We start from the raw sequence: 11,418 nt of genomic DNA on the forward strand, positions 1-11,418 counted from the left end.
GAGGTGAGCTGTGCGTGTGTGTGCCTGTGTGTACACGTGTGTGTGTGTGTGTACACGTGTGTGTGCACGCACAGCCACGAGAGAGGTGTGGTGTCCAGCCTGGGGCCCCGTGCACCCCTGGAGAGAAGCGCCCACACCCTGAAATTCTGAGACTCACAGCTGCTCCGTCCCCACCCCATCTCTACCCCAGAGGCCGTGCCGCCTGCCAGGCCCCAGGATGCCACCTGGTGACCAGAAAGGGTCTCAGGCCAGCCCAGCCGGGCCAGGCCCAGGTCGGCACCCCTGCCCCAGGTCCTCACGGAAGGGTGCCCCCCAGGGCTGGGGCAGCTCGCTCTGGGGCAGCGGGCAGGTACGGACAGGCCCTGGGCAGTCACAGGCTCTCCCTGGGGACCAAGGCAACAGGCCTGGGGAGGGGCTCGGCCTGGCCTGGGCAGGACAGAGGACGGGAGGCCTACGGGGTGAAGAGAGAAATCCTCCGAGGCCCCAGGTGGGTCCCACTGGGCTGCAGGGCAGGGCTGGTTGGCCCGGCAGCCCAGAAGTAGAGGGAGACCACCCAAGTGCCCGAGGCTGGCGGGACCCCGCGCCCAGCCCCCAGCGCCAGCAGCCTGTGAGAGGAGTGGGCAAAGCCTCCCGAGTCCCCGCTCTTACCAGGGCTGACCTGCTGCACACGGCCGGCCGTCACCCGTGGAAACTGACGCTCAGAGAGGCCCACGGTTGGCCCTAAGTCACAGACACGGTGAGAGGCCAGGCCAGGGTCCCAGCCCTCGTGTCGGACCCAGGGCCCTGCTCCTGCCCGGCTTTGGGGGCCCAGTGCCCTGCCCAGAGGGGCCAGCACCTTGGACACGGGGAGGCACAGCTTCCCAAATTGCCCCCAAACTAGTGCTGGAAGGACCCTCAGCCCCCCGGCCCCTGAGGCCCAGAGAAAGGGGCGGAGTGGCTCCAGGGTCCCCAGGCTGCAGAGGTGTGCTGGGGGCCTCTGCAGTCGCCCCGGCCCAGGCTGTGGTGGCATTAGCTGAGTCAGTGGCCATTGTGTGGGCCGCCACCAAAGCCCAGGGCCAAATCCCATCTGCCACTCCTTGGTGGGCCGGCCTGGGGAAGGGGGCGTGTCAGGACGCCTCCCACCACCCTGTCCTCCAGCCCCGTCTCTGGAGCCCAGAGTGGGCAGCTCAGAGCTGGAAGGGCCTGGCTCAGGGAAGGCAGGAGGGGAGAGCCTGTCCCCCGTGGGAGAGAGCCGTGTGCCACCGGAAATGGCAGGCCGGCCTAGAAGGGGGGCTGGCACAGCGGGGGAGCCTGGAAGGAGGTTCGGTGCCACAATGAGGCCATTAGGTCCCTGGGGTGAAGGGCAGGCGTGGGGAGCGGGGTGTTGAGGTCTGTGACTGGCCCGAGGCTCCTCGGCCACCCCACAGCAGAGCCGGGAGCTGCCCAGGGCCCAGTCACCTGGTCACGGTAAACAGCGGTCAGAGGCGTCAGCCGCCCGCGTCTGGGCGGCAGGTCTGTCCTGCGAGAGGCTTGGTCAGCGTCCAGCCCCAGGCAGGGAAATCAGGCCAGGCAGGCCAGGCCGCCTCTCCCGAGTGGCTGCCGCCTGTGAGAGCAGCCGCCAGGGGTGGGGCCTCGTTCGGCCAGAGAGCCCCATGGGAGGCCGCAGGGTCAGCCTCTCCCCGGCCCCTCCTGGGACCGGGGTGCCAAGTCCCTTGCTCCCCCAGACCCGGTACCCGTGTCAGTCGTGCCCTCTAAGCCGGTGAAGCCCGCCTTACCCACCCCGGGGCCCTGTGGCTCCCGGCTGCGCCTGGCATGTGGGCCTGCTCGGGGTCTGGGGTCTGGGGCTAGGGGGAAGGCAAGGGGGTGCTGTCCCAGGTCTCCAGGGATTGCAGGGACCTGCATGCCATACCCCAGGCAGGGGCTGGCGGACCCTAAACTCACCTTTGCTGACGAGAAAGCAGAGGCCCAGCGAGGCGAAGGGGCGTGCCCAGGTGGCCAGAGAGCAGGGGCTGCCTCTGGAGCGACCGGGTCAGGAAGCCAGAGAAGGAAGGGGAGCCCAGGTTTATAAAATGCCGCCGAGCGGACAGCGCCGCAGGTCCGGGCGCCATGGGCACGCGGGGCTCGGGGGCGGGCGCGGGGCTCGCAGGAACTCATGTCCGCTGGAGAAGGGCCAGACCACACCGGCCAGCCCTGCCGGGCCAAGTGGGAGCCCACGCGGGACACCAGTGTCCAGGGCGTGGGCTGGGCAAGGCACGGGTTTCCCGACGCGCCTGTGGAAGTTGAAGAGGTGAAGAGAGAGAGGAGGTGACACCCGAGACGGCAGGAGGAGAGTCGGCACCGGAGGAGGCCGTGAGGGGAGCCGGGCCAGGTCCCGGGCTCTACCTGAGTCAGGATGGGGGCCTCAGGGCGAGTCTGGGGGACCCCCTGGGGGGCAGTGTGGGCGGAGGGGTGGGGGAACGGGGTGGTGTGTCCGAGGGGCTGGCAGCCTCCCCCCGGACCCTCCTGTACCCTTGGGGGACCCTGGACACGTGGGAGTCCCTGACTCCCACCCCTTGACCCCACGATCCAGGGCCGCAGGGAGGGTCCGGCGGCACCAAGGATGGGACCGTGTGGGCACTTAGTCCCCAGGGTGGTAGACGGCTGAGGCCCCCCACCCTGCCGGCGCCTCCAAGGGCCCAGGGGGGTGAGCCCTTCCCACTGGCCCAGGGCTGACCACAGGGCAGGCCCAGTGGCCTGTCTGTGACTCAGCCACACCCCCTCCTCCCCTCCCCCCACCCCCTGGCAGAGAAAACCAGCAATGCTTCCAATGCACCTTCCGGGGCCGGGGGCCTTTCAGGCCGAGGGGAAATTCTCGTAATAAATGCACCCGTTTCAGAGGGGCACCTAATATACCCTCGATGTCATGCCACCTCTCTTTCCTTCCAGAACTTTCATCACCCCAGCTGGAAGCCCGTACCCATTGCGCACACAGACCCCTCCCCCAGCTCAGGCCCGGGCAGCAGCTGCCTGGCCTTCTGGCGCAGGCAGGTGAGGGCACCTGGCGCAGGCGGGTTCCTGGGAGCCAGCTGCCTTGAGCAAACAGCCGGGGGAGGGATAGAGTGTCAAAGGGGGAGGGGACAGCCCTCCACTCCTCCCCTCCGCCCAGCACCTCCCCGCAGCCGGAGGCTCGGAGGCTCGGGTGGGCCGCCGGGAGTGGAGTGCCGGCCGCCTGTCCCCAGGCCTGGCCCAGCCTCCGGAAGGCAGCCTGGTCCCAGCCCCGCGGGGGCCGCCCGTGGGGGCCATGTGGCCACACAAATGACCAGCCAGGCTTCCCTGGAGGCCGGGCCTCCCAGGACTGGCCCAGGAGCTTCCTGCCTGGGAGGTAGGTGCCGGACCCTGTGACCAGGTCTGGAGGGAGGGGGGAGGCGCCCGGCACCCCGGTGGGTTACGAGCAGCTGAGGAACAGGGCGCCCAGGGCTAGCAAGCGGGCTTGGGGTGGCCGGGGGCCCTGGCCGAGCTGGGCACCAGACGCTCGGGCAGGCCCTGTGGGTGCAGGGCGCCTCCCCACCCCGTCTGGCCTGCTTCCCGGACTCCACCCCTGGTAGGCAGGGCACCAGGGGCCCCCCGACTTTCTCAGATGTCTTTGGCCCCTGAAAAGCAGGCTCCCCACAAGCCCGGGACACCAGAGGTGGGGACCGATCGCCCCGGGACACAGTCAGGCAGCTGGTGTCTGCACCCAGGTGGCTGACCCCAGGGAAGAGGGCGCCCAGGCCCGGGCCTTGGACCTGGGTCTCTGCACACAGAGGGCTGCCCAGAGCCCAGGCAAGAGGGCAGGAGGGTCGGACCGGAACTCCCCCGGGAGGGACGGTGGCCGAGCCCAGCATGCCCGCTCAGCACAGCCTCGCCGTCCCTGCCCACTCTCTCCCCCCACAGGCACCGGGGCTGCTTCCGGCGTCTGCGGGCACCTTCGCCCTCCCTCCTCCCCGTCTGTGTCCTCCCTCGCCTCTGCAGATGACTAATGCCTCAGGGCTCCTGGGAGACCCCCTGATGTGGGCAACCGGGCCGCAGTCCAGCCCCCCGCTGGCCGTGCCCACCGGGCTGCAGGTGGACCGCGTGGGGAACAGCTCCCAGGGCGCCTCCCAGCTCTTCCTCACCACGGCGCTGGCCCGCGGCATCTCGGGCGTCTTTGTGTGGACCGCCCTGGTGCTCACCGGCCACCAGGTGAGCCCTCCCCTGCGCGCTCCCTTGGGAACCCCTCTCCGTGAGCCACAGCTCAGCCTGGCCCTGGCCGGCCCTACTGGGGCTGTGGGTCCACGAGCGCAATGGCCTGGGTGCAGACCTCGGAGGCCTTCGGGCCAGAGGGGCAGCGCCCAGGGGCTCGCGGAGGCAGCATCGGGCCAGGGGAGGGGGCAGGGGAGGGAGAGATCTGGGCCCGAAGGTGGGCGGCCTCTTCCAGGCAGAGGGAAGAGCTCCAGCCAGGTGCCGGGCCCTTCCCCCGGGGCATTTCGTCGGCCCCTCAGCCTGGTCACTGAGGTCAGCAGTACTGTCCCCTTTCACGGATGAGAAGACTGAGGCTGGGAGAGGCCGGGGTCTTTCCTAGGCTCACGTAGCCCGGAGTAGAAAGGTCCTTCCCCTCCAGAGGTGCGGCATCCCCGGGAAAGCTGGTGAGGCTGGGACGTGGCTCTGTAAGGAGTGAGACCAGGCTCTGGGGGTGGAAGCAGGGTCAGAGCTTGGCTGGAGGGGCCCAGAGCTGGGGAGATGCAGCGGTGCCAGGCCTGGCAGCGAGAGCCAGGGGGCGGGTGACAGGAGGTGGCGCCCGAGTGCAGGGCTGGGCAGAGGGGTCCCGAGCATCTCAGGCAGCGGAGGGTCTCGGGAGCCCAGGACTGCGCCAGAGAGACACGAGCAGAGCTGGGAGGGAGAGGGCTGCCTGGGCTGGGGCACCCGGGGCCTGTAGGAGGGGCCTCCGGCATCACGTGGGAGTTTGGCTCTCAGCCGGGGGTGCTGGAGCCAGGGGAGGCTGTCGTTGCGGGGAGCTGAGAGCAGAGCTGCTGGCATGACTTGGCTGGCATTGTCATAGGGACTGGGTTGGAGGGGTGAGCCAGGAGACTGGCTGGCAGGGAAGCAGGTGGCCAGAGGCCTCCGAGGCAGGGCGGTACCCTCTCAGTGAGAGCTGCCTGCTGTGTGGTGCGTGTCCAGGTGTGGCCTCAAATAACCAGAATATAAGGGGGACACGGCAAATGTATTAGTGGGCCCGGTGCAGCTGAGAGCAGCCGGAAGAGGTTGGGGCCATCCGGGAGGCCTTCCTGGAGGAGGCAGCATTTGCCCTGAGTCTTACCAAGCTGCCCTGGAGCATCTGGACAGGTAGACCGGACAGGAGGGTGGTGCATTTGCCTCTGCAGGGAAGCCATGCCTTCCTCCCTGGTGGCAGAATGGCTTTAGGTCTGGTGTCGGCTGTGATTTGTGGGACAAGGAGCAGTAAGGGGGATGGGCACCCGACGCCCTGGGTCCGGGCCAGTTCCAGCCACAGTCTGGGCCTTGGCTTGGTCCTCTGTCTCCTGCCCTGACCTTTTGTAATCCTGGGTGCCAGCTGGGCACGTGTGTTTGGAGCCCAGCGTCCTGGGGCCCCACGGCCTGGACAGTGCTGATGGAGACCCCATGGGTGGTACTTCCCAGGCCCCACCCTCCTCCCCGCCCCCACCCGCACTCCCATGGAGGAGTCCCACCCTCCCCACCCATCCAGAGCTCAATGGGACAGAGAGACTGGACCCTCACTTTAAAGACGGGGAACCAAGGACAGAGAGAACAGCGGCTTGCCAAGGCCCTCAGCCAGGCAGTGCCAGCCCAGGAGCAGAAGTCCATCTCCTGATAGCCGCTCAGGCCGTGCCCTCCCGCCGCACCAGCTGGGGAGGGAGTGGCTGATAAGGAGCCTGACTGACGCCAGGCTGCCCCCGCCACTCCCCGTGCTGGGCCCTGAGAAGCTGGGTCTCTGCACACAGCCTGCCCTCTGTCTGCCCTCTCTCCACCTCCTCTCATGGCACCTCTTCCGGGAAGCCTCCCAGAGTTGCTTGGGACTACAGCCAGCTACCTGTTTGCCTGGCTCCCCGGGGCCTCTTCCTTCCAAAGACCCTGTCACTGTTTTTTTTTGTCCTCGTAGAAAATGTGGACCATCTAAGAAGGTATACAGATGAACATGAGAACCACCCACCTTTTCCTTTTGTCCAGGGATGTCTTTCCCTTCATTTTTACCCTGCTTTTTCACACACCTGGGTCCTGCTCAGGTTGTCATCCTGATGTGACCGATTGCGTTCTGTCGGAGCGTCTCCCCACGCTGGCGACTCGGGGCTGCAGTCTGCGCGGCTGCATCTCGGTCACGGGCCCCACCGCCGCGCTCAGCCTCGTGTGCGTCCCTACCGTGAACGTCCTTGAACGCAAATCCTACTTTTGTTTCTGAATAAATCTGTTTCGTGGGATAAATCCCTAGAAAGGGTCCAAGGGTATCAGCCCTTTGAATGCCTCCGTGTCAAAATGCCAAACTGCTCCCCAGACCAGTCATGCCCACGAGGGGGCCGTGACTGCCGCCCATGCCCCGCCCCCGGGGAAATGCTCGTTGAATGAATGAATGAATGGGCGCGTGAGTGAATGCACGTTCCCAGCGCAGAGTCCACTAAGGGCAGGGCCCAGGGAGGTCCGCCTTGCTTCCTCCCGCGTGGCGGCGGGGGGCCGTGTCCCCAGGCCTGCCTTGCCCCCCCAGATCTACCTGCACCTGCGCTCCTACACCGTCCCCGACGAGCAGCGCTACATCATCCGCCTGCTCTTCATCGTCCCCATCTACGCCTTCGACTCCTGGCTCAGCCTTCTCCTCCTGGGGGGCCACCAGCACTACGTCTACTTTGACTCCGTGCGGGATTGCTACGAAGGTGAGCACAGCTAGCTCCCCGGGCCCCAGAGTGGCCCCAAGCTGGGCTGGCAGGGGGAGCCGAGTGAGGGGCTCCCAGGCGCCTGCACTCCCCCCGCCTGCCCCGGGGCGCCCCGCCCTCCAGGCCTGAGTCTGGCTTAGCGAGGCCCCTGCAGGACAGTCGGGATTAGTGGTGCTCACGATACAAGACTCCCAGGCTCCCAAGCGGGGGGCGAGACTGCAGCTGGGCCTGCCCAGAGCCTGGGGGTGGAATGGAACGGGCCCTAGATGGGGTGGGGGGCGTCAGAGCTGCCGTGACTGCTGCAGGCCCCACCCCCGCCAGGGATGGCATGTGGTCCCAGAACCCGGCCGGGAGCCCCCGTGAGGAGTGCGTCCTGCTGCGCGAGCTGAACCCCAGCTGTCTTCTGGGCAATGGGCGCCAAGGAGTTCTGAGCGGCCAGGGAGCCTTCGTGCAGGCCGGGTGCCCTCGTGGACCGCCCGGGCTCACTGCCGACACCCCTGTCCTGCAGCCTTTGTCATTTACAGCTTCCTGAGCCTCTGTTTCCAGTACCTGGGGGGTGAGAGTGGCATCATGGCTGAGATTCGGGGAAAACCCATCCGGTGAGCATCTCCCCAGAGCCCGCCGGGCACCCCTACGCCCAGGGTGGGCAGCCAGGCCAGTCTGGGGTGTGTCCTCGGACACACCTCAGGGACTCCCTCACCCCAGGCCCAGCTGCTTCTACGGCACCTGCTGCCTTCGGGGCATGTCCTACTCCATCGGGTTTCTGCGCTTCTGTAAGCAGGTGAGTGCCCGGCCCTTCCCAGCCGCCCCCTGACCGCCCCTGACCGCCCAGTGTGCTGGGGGTCCTCGGCCCCTCCCCCATCCCCTCACTCTCCTCCCCCACCCGCAGGCCACACTGCAGTTCTGCATTGTGAAGCCCATCATGGCCTTGGTCACCATCATCCTGCAGGCGTTCGGCAAATACCACGACGGGGACTTCAAGTGAGGCCAGGCTGGCGCGCGGGCAGGGAGGGGTGGGCGGGCCGGGCCTGGGGGGCACAGGGGAGGTAGGCAGGGCTCAGCAGAGGGCTCAGCAGGGGCCAAATCCCCTCCCCCTCCTCCTCCTGGGAAAGGGCTGGGGGCAAGGCCGTGGCAAACAGACCCTTGTCACACACATGCCCTGGGGACTCCGGGGCTTCGCGGCCCGGGCAGCGATGGGCTCCTTCCCCGGCGCTACCCCGCAGCAGGGCCACTGGAGGGCGAGCGTGGGTTTAAGGGCGCTCGGGCCCAGAGAGCCAAGCTCTGCGCTGGCCCGTGCCCCTGCCCTGGGTCCACACGAACTCCTCACGCGCACGCGCACGCACCCTCACACACATGCACGTGTGCAGACACACGTGCTCTCACATGGGAACACACAATGAGCATGTGCACACGCTCGTACAGCTGACATGCACACGAAGCGCGCACGCACGATGGTGGGTCCACGACGTGGGGGCCGTTCCCGTGCCCGGGAGGGTAGAGAGGGGAGGGGCAGCAGGGCTCTTGCCTGGAAGGGGGCAGGACCTGGAGACGACTCCCTGCAACCAGCTCCTCTGCCGCTCCCCTAGGGTGCCATCTGCAGGCCCTGGAGGGAGGGTCCAGGTCTGAGCCACTGCCGGTGCCCAGGCTGGGGGCCCAGGCCAATGGCGCAGCTGGCAGGGTGAGGAGGGCATGGGGGCGCGGGCCCACCCTCACCACCGGCCCCGGCTCTGGCCCCCAGCATCCACAGCGGTTACCTCTACGTCACCCTCATCTACAACGCCTCCGTGAGCCTGGCCCTCTACGCCCTGTTCCTCTTCTACTTCGCCACCAGGGAGCTCCTGCGGCCCTTTGAGCCTGTCCTCAAGTTCCTCACCATCAAGGCCGTCATCTTCCTCTCTTTCTGGCAGGGTGGGTGGGGCTCCTGAGGCAGGGGCTGGAGCCCAGAGAGATGCCCCAGCTGTAGCCGGCTCAGCAGGCGGCCCTCTCAGTGGGAGGCCACCAAGCCCCCGGCACGGGGGAGATGGTGGGCTCCCCACCCGGCAGGTCTGGCCCAATGTGTGGGGGAGAGGCCATGCGGGGGCGGTGGAGCCTTGTCCTCAGCGGGCCCTGGGCCAGGCTCTGGGCACCGCCAGACCCCACTTCTCAGGGGACGGTGAGGGGTGGGGCCAGGGAGAGGTCAGGACAGGCGCTCGGGGAGTTCTTGGACGTCCGCTGTGCCAAGGCCCCGGCTTTGGAGGCTCCCAGCCCCTCTGGACCTCAGACCCGGCAGACCGCCGCCAAGCCCATGAGGCCGGCCTCAGGGGGACTCCTGGCTGGGGGCGGCTGCAGTCCAGTCTCCTGTCCGGGGCAGGCACCTGAGTGGCCATCACCGTCCCCCAGGGATGCTGCTGGCCATCCTGGAGCGGTGTGGGGTCATCCCTGAGGCCCAGATCATCGATGGGAGCAGTGTGCGGGCCGGCACGGTAGCCGCCGGCTACCAGAACCTCATCATCTGTATCGAGATGCTCTTTGCCTCCATCGCCCTGCGCTACGCCTTCACCTGCCAGGTGTACTCGGAGAAGAAGGAGCGCTCGCCAGGTAGCCGGGGCCCCGCCAGCCCCGGGCCCCCCAGCGCCATGTCTCTGTCCCCCGTCTTGCCCACGGGCCCTGGGAATGTCGACTTGATGTGCAGGGAGATGGCCCCATGGAGGACCCAAGCTCCAGACAGGTGCCTCACCGGCACGTGGTCCAGGGGAAGAGCCCAGGCAGGCCGGCGAGCAGGCGGGCTGAACACTGAGTGAGATGGGCTGGACCTGATGTTTGGGCCCCCAAGGGTCCCTCGGTGATAGGGGGTTGGCGCAGCGCCTGAGCCTGGGCGCTCCGGCAACCATACCCAGGTACCTGGACCAGCCTGACCAGAGAGGCCAAGGGCTGGCTGGTGCTGGTGTCCCTAAAGAATGGCCCGTTTGGGTAGGGGTGGCCTGAGCCTGGACCGCTCAGCCTGGAGTGGCCGAGGGTGTGAAGGGTTCACACCAGGGCAGAGAGAGGATGGGGGCCAGCTCACGGCGGTCTCTCTCTGCCACCTCTGGCAGGGGGTCTGGGCTGGGACAGCCCCAGTGCTGGGCTGGGGTGGAGAAGTTGGGCTGGGATTCTGGGTCCTAGGAGTCACCCTCTGCTGGCCGAAGCCAGGGCCTGGAGATGCAGGAGCCCTGGCCCAGGCAGCCCCGAGGCTGGTGGGGAACAGGTCAGGTCCTGGGGTCCGGGTGCACGGGGGAAGATGATGGGGCGCAGGGAGCACCCCAGCCCACCCGCTGCCTGTCGCCAGCCCCCACGGCACCCATGCAGAGCATCTCCAGCGGCCTCAAGGAGACCGTGAGCCCGCAGGACATCGTGCAGGACGCCATCCACAACTTCTCGCCCGCCTACCAGCAGTACACGCAGCAGGCCACACACGAGGCCCCGGGACCCGGCCAGGGCAGGGACCCCTTGCCCAGCACCCACCCTGGCACAGATGTTGGCTCCAGCAGGGGCAGGAAGAGCCGCAACATGGAGAAGAGGATGCTGATCCCCGCGGAGGAGCTGTAGGGGCCCCGGGGTCAGCAGCCGCCTCCAGGCCGCTGGGAAAGGACAGGGCCCCTCACCCACCGACCGTCTTGCCAAAGGTCAGGCCTCTCCTAGGAGCCTCCTGCTAGGCCCGTGGAGCCCACTGCCCATCCCACCTCTGGCCAGTGGAGCAGGTCGCTTGGTAGCCCTGCCAGGCGCCCCGGGGCCGCACCATCGCCTGGTGGGCCCTCGGCCTCAGAAGAGGGCACCTGAGCCTACCTGACAAGCCCAGGGACCTGCCGGGCTCACCTGGCCATCGGTTCGGGTGGCCTCCCTGGATGGACAGCTCCCGGGCAGGGCCGGGCACCCCGGAGATGTGGGCCTTACAGGCAGGAGGGCTCCACACTGAGCGCAGGAGGCGGGGTGGCCCCGTGGAGGAAGGGCCGGTGTGGCTGCTGGGCGTCTGGGAGGGGCTGGGGCCACGGGTGGAGGGCTCCGGCTTCCCGGTGAACTGCACTTATTTATGCATAAACAGCCTGGGTTTTCTAGTGACTCTAGTGGCCTGTGTTCCTGCAGGGTCAGTGCTCTAATGAATGGACCACAGTGAGGCGGACAGATGAGACCCATCGTGCGAAGTCTGGGTGCAGCGGGGAGGGTCCCCGTCCACTCTGGGGCTGCGGGCCACAGTAGCAGCTCAGAGCAGGCAGGCAACGAGCTCAGACTAGAGCCGGGATGGCCTGCCCCGCCGTGCGCACGGCTGTGCGGTCCGGAGCCTTGGCTTCCCCAGTTCAAGGCCCCGTGCCAGCCCAGGAGGGGGCTGGTGCCCGGGGGGCCTGGGGCCCAGGAGGCGGAACAGGACGGGGGAGTGAGGGTGGGCCCTGGACGCCGGGCCCCGCGTGGGGAGGGGCGGCAGCGGGTTGTGAGCCTTGGTCCGTCCAGTGTGTCTGGGGCGCTCAGTAGGGTGAGGCGGGAGCCGGGGAAAGGTGCCGGGGTGGTGCGCCCGCGGGCAGGCGTGCAGAGC

At 67.9% G+C, this 11,418-nt stretch overlaps 1 protein-coding gene and 1 long non-coding RNA gene across 3 annotated transcripts; one reads left to right on the forward strand and one right to left on the reverse strand.

Moving 5' to 3' along the window:
- The first annotated feature begins 3,239 nt into the window (after positions 1-3,239).
- Positions 3,240-10,983, forward strand: TMEM184A (transmembrane protein 184A). Of its 2 annotated transcripts, XM_079945112.1 has the most exons (9): positions 3,240-3,340; positions 3,892-4,179; positions 6,710-6,875; positions 7,384-7,474; positions 7,581-7,656; positions 7,765-7,856; positions 8,614-8,783; positions 9,255-9,452; positions 10,180-10,983. In XM_079945112.1, exons 2-9 carry the CDS (start codon positions 3,970-3,972, stop codon positions 10,437-10,439), a joined length of 1,263 nt encoding a protein of 420 aa, XP_079801238.1. In that variant the 5' UTR covers positions 3,240-3,340; positions 3,892-3,969; the 3' UTR covers positions 10,440-10,983. The 2 variants fall into 2 exon arrangements, with proteins under 2 accessions (XP_079801238.1, XP_079801237.1); XM_079945111.1 differs by lacking the exon at positions 3,240-3,340 and having other exon boundaries at positions 3,796-4,179.
- Positions 7,329-8,675, reverse strand: LOC307198286. The gene is made up of 3 exons (XR_013831600.1): positions 8,401-8,675; positions 7,812-7,903; positions 7,329-7,424 (listed from the first exon to the last, which is right to left on the reverse strand). It is a non-coding gene; the product is annotated as an uncharacterized lncRNA (long non-coding RNA).
- Positions 10,984-11,418: the final 435 nt, after the last annotated feature.

Source organism: Stenella coeruleoalba, assembly GCF_951394435.1.
Source record: "Stenella coeruleoalba genome assembly, chromosome: 15".
Taxonomy (NCBI): domain Eukaryota; kingdom Metazoa; phylum Chordata; class Mammalia; order Artiodactyla; family Delphinidae; genus Stenella; species Stenella coeruleoalba.